Here is a 21,033-nt window from a genome sequence, read left to right as displayed (position 1 = left end):
TCATGAGGTTAGTGTCCTCATTTCATCTGTTCCCACCCCCTCAGGTCGCCTGGAGGCTAACCAGACCCTTGAGGGAGCTGGTGGCAGTATTACCAGTGTGGACTTCGACCCCTCGGTGAGAGGACTTTGACCCAATGGCATTGCCTATTCCCCTCCTCCCCGCCCCAATCTCACATGCTGGGGCAGATGACCCCTCAGGGCAGGTGGGAGGTCTGGGACCTAAGGGAACATCATGAGTATAGTTGAACTGGGCCCTCAGACTCCTATGTAAATTCTCTCTGGGCCTAGAGATTCCTCTGCCTGCCTTCTTGGTGACCTGGGAGTGTGGGAAGCTCTGAGGCAGCCTCCACCCCAGTTCCCTGGCCTAAGGGATCTTTCCTGTGGGCAGGCCCAGGTTCAGGACCACTGCCTTCCTTCCCATCTCTCCAGGGCTCCCAGGTATTGGCAGCCACTTACAACCGGGCTGCCCAGCTCTGGAAGGTGGGGGAGACACAGTCCAAGGTGAGCCTGACTGGAGAGGCTGCCTGGGAGGTCAGGGGTCATGGCTCAGGACTGGGAGGGGGTGTTATAGGGTCTTGGCCATGCCCTTGATTCATACTGGGATGGGGGGAGGGCAGGAGACACTGTCTGGACACACAGACAAGGTGACAGCTGCCAAATTCAAGCTAACAAGACATCATGCAGTGACTGGAAGCCGAGACCGAACAGTGAAGGAGTGGGATCTTGGCCGTGCTTACTGTGAGGCTTAGTACCCACCTCCCACTCTCTACCCATTGGGAACCCCTGGGCCTGGACATGAGGGACCTCAGCCTGATTTCTGGGATCCCAATGGTGAAATGTCCCAAGGCCCTCCTCTATCCTCCATCCCTGCTTTCTGCCTGGTTTCTTGGAGATCTCAGGCTTTGGGTGGGTGAATAAGAAGTGGAGAGAGCCCTGGACTGGGAGGTGGGAGGCCCAGGTTCTAGTCTTGGGAGGAATGCTGCCCCTCTGGCCTTCAGTTTTCCTATATGTCCAGTGGGCTGGCTCCTGACAACCCCTCTTTGAGGCCCTGGGGCTCTGCTCCTTGTTCCCCAGGTTCCAGGACCATCAACGTCCTTTCCTACTGTCATGATGTGGTGTGTGGGGATCATATCATCATTAGTGGCCACAATGACCAGAAGATCCGATTCTGGGACAGCAGGTAACAGGTAGTGGGCTGTAGATGGAGGCCCAGGGACAGGGCATTCTCTCTTTTTTTTTTTTTTATTAACTTTTATTGAGCTTCAAGTGAACGTTTACAAATCAAGTCAGTCTGTCACATATAAGTTAATATACATTTACTCCTTACTCCCACTTGCTCTCCCCCTAATGAGTCAGCCCTTCCAGTCTCTCCTTTCATGAAAACTTTGGCAGCCCCCAACTCTCTCTATCCTCCCATCCCCGCTCCAGACAGGAGATGCCAACACAGTCTCAAGTGTCCACCTGGTATAAGGGCATTCTCTTTTCTGTGACTGTGGGGAAGTCAGGATTATTTTTTCCATCCAGAAAGAGCACCTGGAGAGGAAGTGACTTGCCCAACACCACAGGCAGGTAGAGCTGTTGAGGGAGACTTGGAGGGGAGTGAGGCTCTGGGGCTGGCACTGCTAGCTGGTGACGTCCCTGGGCTAGGCATGGATCCTTGTGCTCACCTGTCCCCAGGGAGCTGTGCCACCTTCTTAGTGGCCCTCGGTCCAGCTGCTGGATGCTGTCTGGGTCTTGCCAACCAAGATAGAGAAGTGCCTTTCTCCATGTAGTTACCATTTTTTAATCAAAAGGATTTTTTTTTAAAGTAGCTTTTTTAAACATCAAGCTCGATTTGTGTTTCTAGTGGTCTATACACCATTGCTGGAGTCAATGCCGGGCCTGCCTCAGGCTTTCTCTAATTGGTCTGAAGTGATTGTTGTTGGAAACTCTTCCCACCCTCTCATAGACTTAGAGACTTTTCAGTGCTTTCCCTCCTGTGCTTATTTTAGTGACCCAATGGTTTGTTTCAGCGGCTCCAGCTCTCCAATCAGAGGCTGCCTAAGTTTCTCATTGGAGGGGCGGGCTGCAGGGAGGGACAAGGAGGGAGTCATGGTAGGCATTGGTCCCAGCAGTCTGGGTGACTCCGGACTCTATTAGTTGAGAAAGCTGCCTCGCCCAGCCTCATCTTGTCAGGAGTGGCCTGGGTGGGCTGTTCCTCATCCCCTGTCCCTGTCCCTGCTTTGCAGGGGACCCCATTGTACCCAGGTCATCCCCGTGCAGGGCCGGGTTACGTCCCTGAGCCTCAGCCATGACCAGCTGCATCTGCTCAGTTGTTCCCGTGACGACACTCTCAAGGTCATTGACCTGCGTGTCAGCAATATCCGCCAGGTGTTCAGGTACCAGCCCCATGCCCACTGACCCTGAGACCCCCAGGGCCTCCCAGAGCCTTGTCTGCTGGGGCCCTGCCTGAAGTCCCCTCTAGACCAAGGTCTGCTGAGGTGCCCAACCCTTTGACAGACCTGCGTGTCAGCAGTATCTGCCAGGTGTTCAGGTACCAGTCCTGTGCCTGCTGACCCTGGGATTGGGGCTGGGGCAGCTGGGCCTCGCTTCCCCTGTAAAAGGCCTCCCAGGGCCCTGTCAGCTGGGCCCCTGCCTGGAGGCTTCTCTAAACCACAGTCTGCTGAGGTGCCCAACCCCTTGACAGAGAGAGGAAGCTCTTGAAACTCTTGTCTGAGGGGCAGGGGTTACCTTCATTCTGACCCCAGACCTTGCCTGTCCTCAGGGCCGATGGCTTCAAGTGTGGTTCTGACTGGACCAAAGCTGTGTTCAGGTGTGTCCGTGAGAGTATATGCCTGTTCCCTGGTTTGCCCCATCTGACTGTGTATATGTGTGTGTGTGTGCTTGCGTGTCTTTGTGTCTATCCTCACCTCTGACCACCTTCTCTCTTGATCTGCTGTGGCCACTGCAGCCCAGACAGAAGCTATGCACTGGCAGGTTCCTGGGATGGAGCCCTTTATATCTGGAATGTAGACACTGGGAAACTGGAGAGCAGCCTTCGGGGGCCCCACTGGTGAGCATGACCACTACCCATCTGCCTGCCCAGCCCTGGGGCCGGTGCCACCCCCTGCTAAGCCGATTCTAGATTTTGACAAGCTTGGGACCCTGGAATGCTCAGCTGTGTCCTGCACCCTCCCTTCCACCAGAGCCCTTCACAGATCACCATTGCCTTCCTAGTGCACTTGGATTCCATCCTCACCACAGCCCTTTGAGACCATTTTATAGATGAGGGAACGAACTCAGGGAGGGGCTTCAAACTGCCACAGTCCAAACATGAGGGGCTGAGCCAGGGTGCAGGCTGAGCTCCGATGTCCCCTGAAGCCCTGCCTATCTTCTCCTCAGTGCTGCTGTCAACGCCGTGGCCTGGTGCTACTCCGGGAGCCACGTGGTGAGCGTGGATCAGGGCAGGAAGGTTGTGCTCTGGCACTAGGGCCAGAACTTCGCCTGCCTGGGCTAGAGTGCTGGTTCACAGGCAGCCAGAGAACAGCTTCCCAGTGTTGCACAGGGCTCCAGAGCCAGCCTCCAGAGTCATCCCGAGGGGTGGGGTAAGAACAGGCTGGAGGAATGGAGATGGCTTCAGGGGACTTAGTAGGAAGGCCTGGCAGGACTTGGCCTGCTTCTTTAAAAACAGAGTATGAGTTGAGGGGAACACTGTATTTTTGTTTTTTTATCTCAATCTCTAAATTTATTCCCCAATACTGGAAAAAAAATTGCATTTAAACCAGTGTCTGCTTGCCTCTTTGCAATTCAGGGTATAGAGAGGCCTTTGGGCTGATGGGTGGGGAAGATCCAGGCTGCACAGAGCTGGGGCAGAGCCAAGCCAGCCTTTGCCTGAGGAAACAGGTGATGTTCCAGAATCTAATGGTAGAAACAGCCTGAAGAAAGACCTAAAACAAACAAACAAAAAAACCAAACCCAGTGCTGTTGAGTCGATTCCGACTCATAGTGACCCTATGGGACAGAGTAGAACTGCCCCATAGAGTTTCCAAGGAGCACCTGGCGGATTCAAACTGCCGACCCTTTGGTTAGCAGCTGTAGCACTTAACCACTATACCACCAGGGTTTCTGAAGAAAGGCCTAGAGGCAGCAAAGAGAGGGGCTTTCAGGCTGGGAATTTCATCCTTGGTCCAACCTGGCCCTGAGGCAGAACCAACCATTGGGCCTTTCTGAGACCAGGCCCTAGGCTGGGGAGGCTCCTGCTTTAGGGACCCAGGGTAAAATGAGGGTGAGGAGGGGCTGTGGGAGCTGCAAGGAGGTAGGGGAGGCAGCCCAGTGGGCCCCTGGCAGAAAGGGTTCTAAAAAACCAGAGCACTTGAGGGGTAGAGCCTAAAGGGGGTGGGGGAATGGCCTCTGTGTGTCTGTGTTGGAGAGGGCTGCTATGGGCCTGGCCTGGGCCTGGGGCTTTGCTTTGAATTCTGTCAAATTCAACCTGCACAATAGGCCTCTGAGTATGAGGCAGATCAGACAGGGTAGAGCCAGGGTACCCTACTTTAGTCCCCAGCCCATGGCTGGGCACTCAGGCACAGAGCTCAGGGCTGTGGAAACAGATGCAAGGGAGGATTCAGTAGCAGGGCCATTGCCAGTCAGCGGGGCAAAGGGGACTACCATCCCTGAGTGAGGGGGGCTGAGTTCTGGGGGTCTCTTCAGCTGAAATTCAAAGGTGGTTGCAGGGCTTATTCTGGAACTCTTGACTTCCTTTTCAAATTCTCTCATGGGGATCTTTCTTAGTCCCAGGTTTTGGAAGCCATTCCAGGACGTGCAGCAGAGCATGGAGTTTGTAGCTAGACTAGACTGTCTGGGTTTGAATCTCAACTCCCCTATTTAGTAGCTGAAAGATTTTAGGCAAGTTACTTAACATCTTTGTGCCCTTGTTTCCTCATCTGTAAAATGGGATAGTACCTACCTCAAAGGGTAAGTGCTTTAATATTTGTGATGCTACTGGTAAATACTATGCAAGTGTTGGTCAAATACGAAAACCTCCACTCTACTGACTCCCAGATCACTCCCCACTCTTGGCCCAGCTGTCCCCTGAGCTCTAGGTGACATGTCCAGCTGCCTCCTGAACGTCAGTCTCCCCTGCATGTTAGCTCCTCTTTCCCTCACAAAGCAGCAGCTGTTGTTTAACTCTACCCCTGCTGTCCCTGCAGGCCACCTACACTTGCTCTCTCGCCACACAATCTCCTCCTTGCCACAGCCAGAGTGACTTTCTAAGTTGTCTTGATCACATGTACAACCCTTTGAAGTTGCTCTTTGGCCTTCGGAGTAACTCCTGGGCATGAAACTCCAGCTGCGCCTTCGTTTACTTCCAACCTGAAGGGTTATCTCACACATGCTTTTCTCTCTACCCAGAATGTTCTTCCCTGTGAGCCGTAACTCAGATTTGTCCTTCAGGATTCACTGAGGGGTTCCCCCACTGGCAGGGTGGACCAGGGGCATCCTTGGTCCCTGCGATTTACTGCCCTCCATTTTGAGTCAGGAGCTCCTGGGACCTGGACGGGAATGAAGTATTCCTTGCGATCAGGCCTGGCACAGAGAAAGCCTCAAGAATTGTTCTATTAAAAAAAAAAATTTAAGGACTCTAACAATTTAAGATCCTAGAATTCCAATGTTCTTGGAATCTAAGACTTCTCATTGTCCAGCAGCCCCTACCCCCACCCTGCTACAGCCCTCATTCCCTGGTTCCCAGTGGCCACCAGGGGTCACCAGCTGCCTAGTCTCTGCCGAGGCCACTCTCCCCTCTCCTGGGATTCATGGTTGGCACTTGCAGTATCCACCATTACTGAGTGCTTATGATGTGTCAGGCCCTGTGCTCTGCACTTTTCATTGCAATATTTCATTTGTTCCTCTCAATCACCTGTGGCGTAGGTATCCTATCTTACAGATGAGAAAATTTAGGCTCAGGTTAAGTGATTTAAGATCACAGAGCTAGTAAGTGAAGCAGCTGGAATGTGACTATATTCTTTTTTACAAAATGTTAGGGAATCCAGGCTCCCAGTTGGGTAGGGCTGCAGGGCACATCTTCTCCCCCAGTGGTATGACCTCTGTCTGCCACCACCAGAGGGTGTGAATCTAGCTTTGTGTCTAACTTAAATCTCTCCACCTGTGGCTTCTCCCTGTTTTCCATTCTGAACCCCTGGGTGCCTGTTGGTGTGTGGTTGCCTCCCCTCAGGGAGCACCATGCACACCTTCACTTGCTTGGTGGTTCTTGCTTCCTGGAGGAGCAAGTCTGGAAGGACAATGACATGCCAAGGCATTCTAGAGAATAAGACAGGTGTAGAGGAAAAAAAAAAAACAAACTTTTTTTAAAATTTTTTTTAGAGGAAGAGGGGCTGACACAGACCCGAGAAGGGGAGATGTTCAGAAGGAAGGCCAGCTGGGAAGGCCGTACCTCCTTTTAGTTATTGCAGTGTCTGTTCAGTGGAGGGGGTGGGATGAGAACCTAGTAAACTTCTTCAAGCTTTCAGCACTCCTCAGGCTTTGATTACTCAGCACTCAGGGGCTGTCTGCTTGATTTGGGTCCCTAATGTCAAAACTGGGAGCTCTGGTGGCATAGTGATTAAGAGTGACTGCCAACCAAAGGTCAGCAGTTCAAATCCACCAGCTGCTCCTTGGAAACCCTATGGTGCAGTTCTACTCTGTCCTATAGGGTCACTATGGGTTGGAATTGTGACTCGACATTGACAGGTAACGTCAAAACTGGAAGAGCCTGAGATGACCTACACCCTTGCTGTGCACATGAACTGAGGCCCAGAGACAGGGCAGGGGCTTGCTCAGAGCCACACTGCAGAGTTGGGTGTTTTTATCTTTTTAAAAAACTGAATTCAGATTCTGCAGGGAGGGGCTGGCCAGGCCTTCTGGATGCCCACTTTTAAGTTCTGGTCCCAGTTCTGTTTTCCTGAGACATCTTGAGCAAATCACAGTGACTGCCAGGCTCTCAAATCCTAGTCTGTGAAATGGGGACAGAAATCCCAACTCTCTCCCTGCCCAAGGCTTTGAGCCCCATTAAAGCTGACACAGCTCTTCCCCAGGGCTGTTACGTGGGTGTGGATACTGCCTCCTCCATCTGCCTTGCCCAATCTCAGGACTCAGTGAGACTGAGACCTCTGGGAGGGAGGAATGAGAAAAGCCCCTGCTGCCCCTTGGTCATCTCCCTGTCCCAGATGTACTTTGGCTTGAGTCTGCTATTTTCCCGACGTAAGCCTTTCCGTGGCAAGGATGGATTTGAGTCATTGTGTCTCCAGTGTCCAAGCAGGGCATGTGGCAGCGAAGTTTGCTAAATGAACAAGATAGCAATCGAATAGAGGTGGCCCTGGCCCTTAAGATGTTCTTTGGAGAAATCCTGATGACACAAGCTGTGGACACATCTTGGTGTGAGATTCAGACATACCATGTCTGTGTACTGGCCGTTTTCTTTCTCTGAACGCACAACTGGTAACCACAAATATTTTCAGCTTATCTGTACATTATCTTATTCGAGCCTCCAAATCTCAGAAATTTTACAGATGAGGAAAACACGACCCAGAAAAGTGGAGGGACGAGCCTAAGGTCACAGCTAATCTGAGGTGGCTCAGGGACTAGAGTATGGCTCTTTCGAGCATGGCTCCAAGGCCCTTTCCCCGCCCCTCAGAGAAGCAAGGGAGGACAGTTAATAGGTAGTTGTTAAAGGAGTGTGAACCCTATTCATGGGTTCGCTTCTGTTGTTACAGGATAAAACATTCCAGGAAAACATTCTCAGACCAGAGCTCTCAGAAATAGACATGGCAGAAGTACTCCATGTGTGTTTTTGGCCAGTTGGGACCAGGAGAAAATAGTTTAGGAACGAGATGCTCTCTGGCATTCATGAGATTCTTGGCAGATCAAGCAGTAGCAAAGCAAACAAAGTCTAGGAGGAAACTTACACTGGCTGTGTGTGTCACGTTGTAGGATTTCAGGACAAATTACAGTTCTCACCCTTCTAACCTAAAATCTCTGTAGGTTTGTTGTATTTTTGTCATGAAAAACCAACTTCATAATGAATAGAACAAATGCAAAGATTTAGAGCAGCCAGATTTTGTCATAAAGCCACTCAGAGAGGGCTGGGCAGTAATAGGTCCTCAAGTTAAACGCCGTGGCTGGGATCATTGGGCTGTAAGTGAACAGAGCACCCTGGGATGTAATCACAGCCTAGGATATGAGAGTTTGCTTTGTGCCGGTGGAACGGGGAGTCCAGTGGTTTGCATTTTCTTTCCAACTTCTACCATCCCGAGAAGTCTGCTCTCAAGTATTGTGCCCTTTTTGTGTGATGTTCCCATTCTGCATCTAGAAACTGAATTTACCCCAGAACATGAGCATGTCTGGCCTACGGAAGAGGGCTGGAGTAAGGAGGTCAGAGAAGAAAGGGATCTTGGCAACATGCTGTGAATCTAGGGCTTGACTGCATCACAGTTCCTGTGACAAAGGATGCCACAATTTAGCTATGACACTGGGTGGTACAATTACCTTAACTCTGTCCCCTGGTCAAGGACTAAGTCTCATTGGCAGGAGAAGGTAGAAGATGGGAATGGCATTTGTATTGATGGCCCTTCCCATATTTATGGTGAAGCACTTTCATATGCATTCCTTTCTTTGGGCCTCATGCTAACTCTTTGTTACTGCAAGGCTGAAGACTATCATTGACCCCGGTTCTGAAGGTGAGGACACCGAAGATGGGAGATGTGATGTGATGGGAAGGATTGTTTTTGGTGACCACCCTGTGCTACACACTATGTTCTTGGGTCCACAGCATTGTTCTCAGGTTTCAGAGGAGGGCATGGAGGCACAAGTTCCCATGGCTGTCAAGTGGAGGAGCCAGGATTCAAACCCAGACTCTAAAGTCCATGTTATTATCTCGTATGCTATTGGTGGGAGTATAAGCTGATACAATCTTTTTGGAGGCCAATTTGGCAAAAATCTAACAAAATGAAATATGCACATATCTTTTTGACTCTCAAATTCCACATCTAGAAATTTCCTCAATATTTATACTGGAAGAAGTTTATAAAGAAATATGTCAAAGATGTTAGTTTTAACTTTCTAATAGCAAAAGGCTGGATACAACCTAAATGCCCATCACTGTAGAAACCAAAACAAAACAAAAAAAACAAGTTGATTCTGACTCCTCACTACAGGAATGGTTAAATTATGATATAGCCAAGCAACGGAATACAGTGCAGCCTTCAAATGGAATGAGGTAGACCTAAATGTATTACATAGTCCCAGGTATGTAAAAAAGCAATGTGTGTATGTATGCGTTCTATGCATAGAAAAATGTCTGGTAAGATACCTCACGCCCCCAGCTCCTGCAAAGAGAGCTAGTGAGGTCCCTCCTCATGCAGGCTGAGCCCTGGTCCTCACAGTGGCTGCCTGGAAGCCAGAGGTGCTCAGCCTTTTAACCAGGAATCTTCTACCCACCCCTGAGAATAAAATATCCTCCAACATGATTTGTTACTCCTCAGTGTGGAGGTTCAGGAAAGGGGCGAGGAGTCCAGAATGCCGGCTTCCCAGAAGCCACCAGTCACATCTTCTGAGAGGACTTTAGTGATCCTTCTCTCACCCCCCACCCATCAGAACTGGTGCTTCCTCCTCTGTGCTCACCCAGCACACTGCCTACTCCACCCTCCTAGCAGGTCACATACTTCTGTCCACATGTGTGCACCCATCTTTTATCTCACAACTTATTTGTTTCTATATCTCACACCTAGGATATTACACCTAGCACATGGGTGGCATCAGGGAATGTTTCTCACACCCAAAAAAACCAAACCGGCTGCCGTCGAGTCGATGTCACACAGATGGGTTAATCCACTTCCCCCTCTCTGTGTCTGTTACAGGAGTTAAAGGAGGCCCCGGAGGGCCTTTGTAATATGCACCATTTGGAAAAGCCTGTTTACCCGAATGTTTTATTTAAACTAAGGAAACATATAAACTTAACTCCACTTTTTTATTATTCGACATTTTATACATAATAAATACAAACTTTTTACAGCCACTGTAAAGAAAGCACACGGGCACAGAGACGCCCTCTGAGCCCAGCCCTGTGCACTGTGACGCTAGATTACATGTCCCGGAGGGAGGGGTTCTTTTTAAAAAGGAGGCATATTTTTACAACTTTGATTTTTCAAATAAAATTAGCAGCTCTTCCAAAAAATATTTTAAAATATAACAAAAGATTTCACATAACCTCTGAGAATGTGGAAAACCCAAACTGAAGGACAATTTGGCTAGCTAAAGAGAAAATATGAGACTGGGTGGCAAGAAAGAACTGCTTGATTTAAGCACTGTGAAGATTTTTAACACGTCAGCAAACTTTTAAATCTTAAAAAAAAACCACCCTTTTCTTTTTTAAACTTAAGAATAAGTTTGATAAACAAAAACAAAAAAGACCTCAAATAGATCAACAGGTTAAGAAATGCAAAGGACAAATACAAAAAAACCCCCAAATCACAGAGAAGATTTATCAGTGCGTACTGTCACTGAAGTGATCAAATGACTAACTGAAAATTTCTTTAGCTATGACCTTACTTTGAGTAAAAAATCCCACAGGGATGTTTGACAAGCATTTCAAGTCGTAGAGATTTCTGGGAAGCATGAATTTTTCAAAGCATACATACAACTTTTGGATAAAATTCTGCAAATTTGTTAATTTCTTAAAAAAAAACAAAAAACTGGCAAATATCCCTTCGTCCCTAGGTAACGCACTCCCTGGCTTCCACAGGAGGTGGAGAGCTGATAGGGTCCTACCCTGGGACATCTGGTGAGGGTTCTGACCAGCTGCTGTGCGCTCGCTGGCCTGCCGAAAAGGCCGCTCCTCGTTCTCCCTGTGACGTGGAGAGCTAGGCTTTTCATCATCAGTTTGCACTTGTGCAGTATGTGCAATCCTTTAGTCCTTTGTCATAGGAAGCTGGTTTCCTCCATGAGCCCACAGGTTCTTCCTCCCAAGGAGGTGTCAGGTCAGTGGGACCTGCAAAGCTGCATCTTCCATGGTGAGTGGTAGCTGGTCTGGACTAGCCAGCTTTCTGGGCCAGAGCACCAGCTTGGGAATAAAATAATGCCAGGGGCCGTCCCATTAGAGAAACTCAACGATGCACGTCTATGTCCTCAATTTATCTAGACATTCAGATTCTAATGATACTGGCTGGGGTCAAAAGAGTATATGCTGCAAAAATTAAGAAGAAAAAATACCCCAATACAAAAAGAACATTAAATTGGCTCATTTCAGATCTGGAAGCTCCATTTCTGCTTTAGCCGTAGCCTCCTTTCTATTAGTCTATGTGATGAACAGGATGTGGCTCCTAGTTTAGCCCCTCAATATTAGCTCCACTAATACTAAATGAATGGCATAAATATTAATACAAAGGACACCGTTAATTGTTTAAAATCTGTTAGTTGTGGAAGGGATGTGCATTAACGCAACTGGCGCTAAACTTGGTGCAGTCCTTTTTTTTCCATTAAAGTTTCGCTTTGTCTGGGCATTAACTGCGGTGAGGAACCAGCCTCTCCTGAAATCCCTTCTTCTGATGCCTCATATGGCCAACACGATTTGATTTATACTTAATCAGATGAACAAAAGCCACTGTAAGGAAGATGAGAATCTCTGCCACACCCCTGTAGCCACAGTAATATACTGTACGAGGGCACATGATCAGTATCTCTGTGACTGTGCCCTGGACCCAGGCCTGGTCTTGAGTCTCATGTAAAAACGGACCACTGTTAGGCATGAGGGCTGCCCCTCTCTGCTTCTAGGGCCCGCTAGGATTTGTGCTATGGTAGGAGAGATGATGTAGAAAATGACAACAAAAAAGGCACAAAATAGTCATAAATGTGGGAGGATTCCACCAGGCCACCCAGTCACATACAATCCTCCTTGTTTTTGCTCTGTTCAAGAGTTATCATCATGCAAAGGTGCCTAAAAAAACAAGACTGGCCAAACTCCAAGTCTGGCCTTGATTGTAGCAGTCATGGATGGGCCACCCCACCATCACACCAGCGTGATCTCCACATCTTCAATCTTCTCTGCTGGCCTCCGGTGGTTCTGTGTGGGTGGAGGGGGAGCTGCCCGGACCTGAGCAGGGAAACAATCACATGGATTTCAGTCAGCTTCCTGACTTGGTGCCTGAAATGCCAACTACTCATTTATCCAAGGACGTGGGGACTCTAGGGATCACGGAAAAGCTCTGAGTATGCACTTTCAATCTAATCCTATTTTCCACACTAAGAAGGAGTTGGAGGCAGTGATGGTTCAGTGGCAGAATTCTCGCCTTCCATGTGGGAGACTGGGTTTTGTTTCTCAGCCAATGTACCTCAAGAGCAGTCACCACCTGTCCGTCAGTGGAGGCCTGCATGCTGCTGTGATGAACAGGTTTCAATGTGCTCCCAGACTAGGATGGACTAGGAAGAAAGGTCTAGTGATCTACTTCTGAAAGCTGGCCAGTGAAAACACTATGGATCATAATGGTCTGATCCCATTGTGCATGGGGTCACCATGAGTCAGGGGCAGCTAACAACAACAAGAAAGAGCTCCTGTTCTGATGCAATGTCAAATCCATGAATTAGGTTCTTGCATAGGCTGAAAGCTGAATGGATACAACAGTCTTGGGTACAAGAGTCACTGTAGCCCTACAAGCCTTTTCCAAAACAAAGTCCTGGAAGCAAATGAGAGCAATGCTCAGAGAACTGAAAACATTTCAGCATGTCTTGGGAAAGAGTTGCAAGAGATAAGGCTAGAGAGCTAGTCTGGGGTTACGTCGTGAAGGGCTTTGTTAAGCCATGTTAAAAAATCTGAGCTTTGTTCTGTAGGCAAAGAGGTCTTTGGTGGATTATAAGCAAGGGAGCAGCACTACCAGATCTGTGAAAAGATGACTTCCGTAACAGTTTGGAGAAAAGATCAGAGGTGGGCAAGAGTATAAGTAGGAAGACAACTTAGTAGTCTTGTGTGGCTATCTGAATGACAGTTGATGTTAGCCTGATCTAGGATAATGGTAGTAGGGGAAACAGAGAAGTAGAAAGATTGAGAGCTGTCTCTGACTGAGACAAGCCTGGCAGGATTTGGTGATGATTGTGGGAGGCAGGGTCCGAAAGTATCAAAATGCCAGAGCACTGGTAGGATGAGGGTTCCACTCACCCAGACAGGCAATATCAGAGAAGGAGCATGTCTAGGAGGGAAGAGGATTAGCTCATTTTTCTTCAGTTTTGGGGGCCTGGGGATATATAAGTTGAGATGTCCACAAATCCAAAGCTCAGGGAAGAGATGGCAGCTATAGATATGAGAGTTGTCAGTATATAAATGGTTATCAAAGCTGTGGGAGTAGATGAGATCACACAGGGAATGTGAGTTCCATGACGAAATGCAGCTGAGGGACAGAACCCTGAGAGGCATTAGCATCTAAGAGATGAAAGCAGAAGGGAAGCCTGCAAAGGTCAATGAAAAGGAAGGCTGGCAGTGAGGTAGAAAGCAAACCAGGGAAGTGAGGTGGAACAAATCTGTCTACTTCTCTCCCTTCCCACTAGTCCATACTACCAACACCTTTTGGTTGGTCCACTGCTCTAGGCTTCTAACTGGCTCCCATGTCCATTCTGCCACCTTCGATTCACTCTCCACTGAGCTGTCATAGCAAACTGTAAAAGAGGCTCACTGTCCTGCTTAAAGCCTTTCAATAGCTTTCCAAGTCCTTAACAAGGCCTGTAAGGACCTGCCTCTCTCTCTAGCTTCATAAAATAATTGTGTGATTCGGACGTTGTTTCTCCTCCTAGAGCGAAGATAAGCTCTGTGAGGCAGTCTGGTTCCAGCACTGCCGTATACCTGCAGCTGGCACTGAGCAGATGCTCGGTACTTATCTGCTGAAAGAATGAAGCCAAAGGAGCGAGTGATTCAAGGAAGGGTGTTCTGTGCTGATAAGGGGATCAATAAAATTGCAAAGTATCCACTAGATTAGCAATGTGGAAGTTTTGACCTTGGCGAGAGCTGTTTCATATTGTAGCGGTGGGGGTGGAATTGAGGTGGCAATGGAGTGAGGAGTAGAGGTAAGTGCTTCTAAGACCAGAAGCTCTTTGAGGACATGAAGTGAATCTTACTACTTCATTTCAGCGTCCCTCAAAGAGACAAACACAGGCCTGGCAAACGGGTTCTCAATAAATGCTTACAGAAAAAAAAAGCTTCTGTTTCACAATTAGACCATTTAAATGCCCATAGAGCATGTTATAATTTAAATACTTTCGCAGCTATTATCTTGCATGATCCTCATCATGGCTAAGTGAGAAAATTTCCAGTATAGACCAGACCTTCCAAGATGAGTTGATTTTTACAGCCTTCCTTTGCCAAGAGTTCTTTTTACTTTCCTAAACCCATTTTACCCTTGCTTGGGGGGAATTGGTTACAACACAGGGACCATGGGGAAACAGTCATTTCTAATTTTCAATTTTGAAGACCTATGCATTATATAACCCTGCAAGATAAGAGACTTACAGGTCGCAGTTTGCCATACGAGGTCTCAGGAGTATGCCTTGGTACCTGTGAGAATCCTGGAGATTCGGAAGGGAAGCTGTTTTCTACAGGAAGGAACCAAAGAAGCTCGTTTTATTTGTGTTGTTAAACGGTAACAATGCCATCGCAGTGATGTTTGCAGATCTGATTTCTGAAATGAAAATGTATTCAGACCCATGCCCAGGAGAACCCTTACCATTTGCTGACGGAGACCGGGGGAAGTACTGGGAGCTCCTCTTGTCTGGGCTGAGGTAAGGGCTGCTGGGAGGCTGGTCATATAACGGCAGTGCAGGCAGGGAGCTGTGAGGCTTGGGAAGAGAGGGAAGAAAGGTTACAAGGTGCTCACCTTCTTAGGCAGGAAAAGGCTTACTGGGTTCTCTATGACTACTCTGGACAAATTACTGGACACATAACACATTACTCTGGACACATAATAGGTTATGACTGTTAAAATTTTTTGTCAGCCTTGTTAGAAGCAAATGAATCCAGAACAACCACTCCAAAACTCAATTTTGTGTCATATTTAACTTTTTCCTTTCACAGATCTCCTCATAATACTGGTAAGTCAAACCATTCTCCAGTGTCCTACTGAAAACAGCACGTTAACTAGTCAATTCAGCAAATTCAGCGAAGAAGAAAAGAGAAGAAAGTTGTATTTTTTTTTTTTTTTGGTGAAGATAGAATAATTGGTTCAGTTTTTGACTTTTAGGTTTTGTAAATTCACGCTAAGTGGCCACAATCACCACATAAACAACACAGGCAGAAACATTCCTTATTGTCCTCTACCTGCCAGGTCTGCTGCGACAGCTCCTCAGAGAGGACAAACCCAACTGACTAAATTGGGGGTTTTGTGTAAAGCCAAGATTGGCTATGATGAGATGAGCCTGGCGCCACACAAGCGTGTAACGGGGCTCTTTGAAATGGACTGGCAGGACGTGGGCTAGAAAGGGAGGCTCTGACAGTGATGGAGAGAAAGAGTGCTAACATTTTTGTTTACTACATAGATTAACTGTAGACATAATACATTCCCTCTTTGGTTTGCTTTTCTCTTCACCAAGCCATTCTTTTGTGTGTCACAATCAATGTAGCATTATGGTTAACTGATTCACAGAGTCAGGAGGAGTGGGATGGCCATATTCCACAAGGGGCTAACCGATGAGTCTCTGCTTTCCCAAATTTGGTTTTGTAGAAACCTGGGAATGGAGACTTAGAGTGGAGAGGGCCAGGCAGAGACCACAGCCCAATTTTGGCCTTGGGAGTAGTTTTTTTCAAACATCGTTCTATTCAGCTCTCTCTCATGTACCTGTGTATCTCTTATCCACGGAGTGTCACCATTTTCTGAGGCTGAAAGTTCTTCCACTAGCACCGATGGGAACACTCCAATTCGCCCACTGAATTCCCCTTCCCAGAAGCCATCATCAGCTTGGTTTTCTTTGTTCAAGATACGAATGATTGCTCCCTCAGGAAAAGATAATTCATCATCTGTCTGGCCTTCATAGTCATAAAGTGCTTTCACGAAACAGACTAGGGAGCAAGAGAGAGACAAATCCAGTAAGAACATTGGCAGCGGGGCTGCTTCTGCAACCATCCCTTCTGCTCACACGACAACTAAAAGAGCATCATAAAGGATATGAGTAACGTTCTTAAGTTTTTACTCAGGGTTCTACTATACAGGACAAATGAGACCAAATAAAGAAAAAAAAATGTTATAGGACTAAAGTTATACTTTTTTTTAACCTACTGAAGGGCTTACTCCAGGGTAATACAGTTTAGGTCAAAGGTGACCAAATAAAGAGTGCGTGCTTGTTTCAGTCTTTACCACTGGCATCTCCGTTGAGGCTGCCTGAAACAAGTTCAGCTTCCGTGGAATTGCTGGATGTGTGTGACCGACTGTCCAAAGCAGCCAGGGACTGCAGCATGCTCAGTAGGCTGTTCGAGGTGGGAAACTGTAGGTACTTTTCTGGCACATAACCCACTTGGCCAACTTTATTTCGAGCCTGGGTAAAAGACATGTGACGAAACATGTTTATGCACACAGTTTGGATGGAACATAACAAGAACCAAAACAAACTCCTAAAAATGTCACGAGAAGGGGTGATATGAGCAAAGGAATATACCTTTACCCAGTCTTCCATATCTCCATCTTCAATCACTTCTAACACCTCATGTTCCTCAATGGTCAACTCATCTGGTTGAGAGGCCTGCAATGTAGGATGGTCATGGACAAAATTAAAAAGGTTAGATAAAGAGCAGATGTGAGCTGGTTATAACAAAAACGGGATCAAAATATTGAAATGATTTTGAAAAATTTTTTGAACATAAAACTTTAAATGCAGTAAGACTATCATAATGAGGTGAAGTTTTACTTTAAAAAACAAACAAAATAAAGCACCAACAAAAACTGGAGAAACCAGGTACTCAAGAGGCAATCAGGCTTAGTGAACATTGCACTGCGCTGGCAGTAGAAGGCTTGGGTTCAAGCTCCAGCTTATGTATCTGTCAGTAAGTTATTCAACTTTGCGATGCCTCCATTTCTTCAAAATGACAATCTTGCCATTCTCAAACGGAAGGGGTTCAATGTGGGATGAATGAAACAGAAGCATGATGACTTGGAAAGCACAGGCAAACGTGAAGGCACTGAATGAGAACTGCTACCAGAGGGCTACTGTGTACATGGATGAGGTGATAGCTTGAGCAATGCTAGGACTGATCCTGAATCACTGTAAAACAGTGGCCAGAAGAAGAAAGTTGTGGGAAAGGAAATGACTGAGATCGGTCAAGGTCTGGATTTATGATGCTCCAACTTAACCGTGGTGACTGGGCTGATGCACGTGGGTGCTTCTCCACAAGCTGTGGTGGTTTTATTATTCCCGAAGGTGGAAATCCATGAGCGTCAGATACCAAATTATTGCCCGGGGACTGCAGAACCCGAGCACAAACTCTCAAAGGCTCCACAGAGGGGTCAGAGAGAGCCTATTTGGGTTGGCTTTCTAAAAGAGCTTTGTTCGTCACATACAATGGGCAGTGAGGGGCCTGCTGGCATTTTATAGTCTTAAAAGCTTTCCCCAAGTCCCAAGATCCATTAAAACTATCACCTAAGACCATATACAGTTTACCAAATCTCACAATCTTAAAGTGCAAAATATTTCCAAGTTATACCAGCAAAAATAAGGCAAGAAAATGGATCACTTTTTTGAAACCCATTTTACATTTCATAAACACTGTAACACTTCATCAACGGATGTTGCTTTAGCTTCTCAAGACAGAAAAACAGTATTAAAAATGGTTGGCCTATCAGACCCAGGAACAGATTCTTGAGTAAATTACCTCTTGTCTCAAAATAAGAGGAAAAAAATACTCATTAGCTTCTGATAGCTTTTGCAGTGAGATTTCTTTGCTACTCTGAAATTATGCACTGAATATACCAGCATAAGGCACCTATGTAACAAAGATTTTCTCCCATAATTCCATGGCAGGATACTTAAAAGTATCAACTCAACCAGACTTTAAAGTATGTGAGAGCAAAGTAGGAGGGATAAGAACACCTTAGCTGCCCTTGTTTAAAAAAAAAAAAAAAGCCACGTTGGCCCAGGCAAGTTATCCAACATTGTTATATTAGCAGAGACCAGCTTCATCACACCATTGCCAGGCAGGGACAGCCAACTCCTCCACTTATAAGGTCCTCCAGCCCCTACAGAGTTAGGTCTTCCTGGGCCTCCTGAGGCTTTGGCCACAGCACACTACACCCTTGGAATGTGTGCCTCAATGCTTCTGTGCTGTTCCCAGGCTGTTTCTCCCATCCAGGATGCCCTGCTCCCTCTTTACCAGCTGATGAATGGATTTAGATTCCTGTAGCTTCAAGCCCAGCTTCGGTCTGTTTCTATGGGCAAGTGGCTTTAAGACCTCTTTGAGCCTCAGTTTTCTTTTTTTATTTAGAATATAATTAGAATGGAAGCTCTATTAGGGCAGAGATTTTTGTCTGTTTTGAAAATGCTATATTCCCAGAGCCCAGAACAGGGCATAGTACTGGTACATGGAAGGTGCTCAAGTAATTTGGTAAATGAATGGGCTGGTTGATAATATCTTTATAGGGTTATTGAAGGGATCAGAAATAATCAATGTGTGTGTGTGTATAAACAGTACAGGCACACAGTATCTGATAAATGATAGCTAATATTACTATTCATATTTGAGGCCTACCTCAGTTGTTTTCCCAGACTACCCATGATAAACTGGTTGTTTCCTCCACCTTTTGTTCTCATAAGGCTTTGCTATCCCTCTAACACTGACTACTGGCACAGGAGTTAGTTGTCTGTCCCTGTGGGCTTCCCACTAGAATGATTTCCTTAAGGCATGGACAGTATTTCTTCTCACTTGCCCCAACTAAAGACAGCAAGTGGTCAGTAAGTGCTTATTAAATAAACACATGGTCTCATACTGTCTGTGAAGTCCTAACACCCAGTGACAACCAGAACTTCACGCAGCCATGCTCTCTACATTCCCCACCACTCTCTTGCCAATTTTCCTGTGTTTTCTTTTAAAACAATATGCTTTTTCTTATTATAAAAGTAATACATGGTCAATGTAGAAAAACTAGAAAGATACATAATTGAGATCTTAAGGTACATACAATTTGGTATTCTACTTTATGTAACATAACATAAAAAATGCTTTTATAACATAAGTATTTCTTCTTACATAAAAAACTCTTACTAATGTAATTTTCGATTATCTTCATAATATTACATGTTATGATTATATGAGTGGTTAATTTATTTAACTATTCCCTTATTAGAATGCCAACTTTGAAGCATTATAAAGTAGTACTATGATAAAAGAAAATCTTGTACCCAAAACTTTTTTTCTATACTGTGGTTCATTTCCTTAGGATGGATGTTAGAGATAGAATGATGGGGTCAAAAGTCACGAACATTTTTAAGGCTTTTGAATCTAACCCTTAAAATAAAACTTTTCTTTATTCCCAACAGATTAATTCAGGCCTTCTTTGTTGATCTGGACTACAGGAATCATTCTTAGGCTTAAAGTCAGTGTCTAATCTATCCTCTAGAGTATATTTACATCATCAAGGTTATCTTCTCAAAAGCCAAATCTGATTTTAGGACATCTGGTGGTGCAGTGGTTATGAGCTCTGCTGTTAACCAAAAGGTCCGCAGTTGGCATCCACCAGCTGCTCTTTGGAAATCCTATGGGGCAGTTCTACTTTGTCCTATAGGGTTGCTATGAGTCGAAATTGACTCAACGGCAACAGGTTTGTTTTTTTTTTGTTGTTTTTTAAAGGCTCCTCCCAGCCAGGATAAAAAGCCAAACTTCTGAGTTTGGTATACATGGCCTGTTACTATCTGACAGCAAACATATTTACTTCTAGCTGCTCTATTCTCCCTGTGTGATGTTCCCACACCACTGAACCTAACATTTCCTGCAGACCCCACCCTCTCATCATACCATGTCTCTGGATGTGCTGTTTTCTCTGCTTAGAAGCCTCTTTCCCTTCTCTACCCAAAGGTCTTGGAGCCCTGGTGACGTAGTGGTTAAGAGCTTGGCTGCTAACCAAAAGGTCAGCAATTTGAATCCACTGGCTGCTCCTTGGAAACCCTATGGGGCGCTTGACTCGTGACCTAATTTAAATGCCACTTCATCTGTAAAATTTCTCTCAACTACAACAGTTAGAATTGGCAGTTTTACCTCTGCTATAAATCTTTTCGCACATATTCTATTTAAAATAATTTTTATTGTACTTTAAGTGAAAGTTTACAAATCAAGTCAGTCTCTCACACATAAACTTATATACACCTTACTATATACTCCCATTTACTCTCCCCCTAATGAATCAGCCCGCTCCCTCCTTCCAGTCTCTCCTTTCGTGACTGTTTTGCCAGTTTCTAGCCCTCTCTACCCTCCCATCGCCCCTCCAGACAGGAGATGCCAACACAGTCTCAAGTGTCCACCTGATACAAGTAGCTCACTCCTCATCAGCATTTCTCTCCAGCCCATCATGGTCCAGTCTATTCCATGTCTGATGAGTTGTCTTTGGGAATGGTTCCTATCCTGGGCCAAAAGAAGGTTTGGGGACCATGACCGCCGGGATTCTTCTAGTCTCAGTCAGACCATTAAGTCTGGTCTTTTTATGAGAATTTGGGGTCTGCAACCCACTGTTCTCCTGCTCCCTCAGGGGTTCTCTGTTGTGCTCCCTGTCAGGGCAGTCATTGGTTGTGGCGGGGCACCATCTAGTTGTTCTGGTCTCAGGATGATGTAAGTCTCTAGTTCATGTGGCCCTTTCTGTCTCTTGGGCTCATAATTAACTTGTGACCTTGGTGTTCTTCATTCTCCTTTGAGCCAGGTGGGTTGAGACCAATCGATGCATCTTAGATGGCCGCTTGTTAGCATTTAAGACCCCAGATGCCACACTTCAAAGTAGGATGCAGAATGTTTTCTTAATAGAATTTATTTTGCCAATTGACTTAGATGTCCCCTGAAGC

General features: G+C 46.3%; 2 protein-coding genes across 7 annotated transcripts in view; one reads left to right on the top strand and one right to left on the bottom strand.

Moving 5' to 3' along the window:
• Window positions 1-21,033, top strand: part of ATG16L2 (autophagy related 16 like 2) — a 34,308-nt gene that overhangs the window by 7,992 nt on the left and 5,283 nt on the right. For 3 of the 6 annotated variants that reach the window (XM_049889934.1, XM_049889931.1, XM_049889932.1), the window contains 8 exons: window positions 45-115; window positions 430-501; window positions 618-738; window positions 1,075-1,180; window positions 2,229-2,378; window positions 2,765-2,812; window positions 2,951-3,052; window positions 3,382-9,730. In XM_049889934.1, coding sequence (XP_049745891.1) covers window positions 45-115; window positions 430-501; window positions 618-738; window positions 1,075-1,180; window positions 2,229-2,378; window positions 2,765-2,812; window positions 2,951-3,052; window positions 3,382-3,469 — 758 coding nt within the window. In that variant the 3' untranslated portion in view covers window positions 3,470-9,730. Of the gene's footprint in view, window positions 1-44; window positions 116-429; window positions 502-617; window positions 739-1,074; window positions 1,181-2,228; window positions 2,379-2,764; window positions 2,813-2,950; window positions 3,053-3,381; window positions 9,731-21,033 lie in introns of those variants that run through there. The other 3 variants (XM_049889936.1, XM_049889935.1, XM_049889933.1) reach the window with 2 other exon arrangements.
• FCHSD2 (FCH and double SH3 domains 2) overlaps window positions 10,431-21,033 on the bottom strand; it is a 289,540-nt gene continuing 278,937 nt past the window's right edge. Inside the window, exons 15-20 of the mRNA XM_049889930.1 lie at window positions 16,654-16,737; window positions 16,356-16,533; window positions 15,840-16,060; window positions 14,733-14,844; window positions 14,519-14,601; window positions 10,431-12,118 (exon numbers count right to left, since the gene is read on the bottom strand). Of these exons, the coding sequence (XP_049745887.1) occupies window positions 12,035-12,118; window positions 14,519-14,601; window positions 14,733-14,844; window positions 15,840-16,060; window positions 16,356-16,533; window positions 16,654-16,737 (762 nt within the window). The 3' untranslated portion in view covers window positions 10,431-12,034. The remainder of the gene's footprint in view (window positions 12,119-14,518; window positions 14,602-14,732; window positions 14,845-15,839; window positions 16,061-16,355; window positions 16,534-16,653; window positions 16,738-21,033) is intronic.

Source organism: Elephas maximus, chromosome 7, assembly GCF_024166365.1.
Source record: "Elephas maximus indicus isolate mEleMax1 chromosome 7, mEleMax1 primary haplotype, whole genome shotgun sequence".
Classification (NCBI taxonomy): Eukaryota; Metazoa; Chordata; class Mammalia; order Proboscidea; family Elephantidae; genus Elephas; species Elephas maximus.
This window is presented reverse-complemented; position numbering and strand designations above follow the sequence as displayed.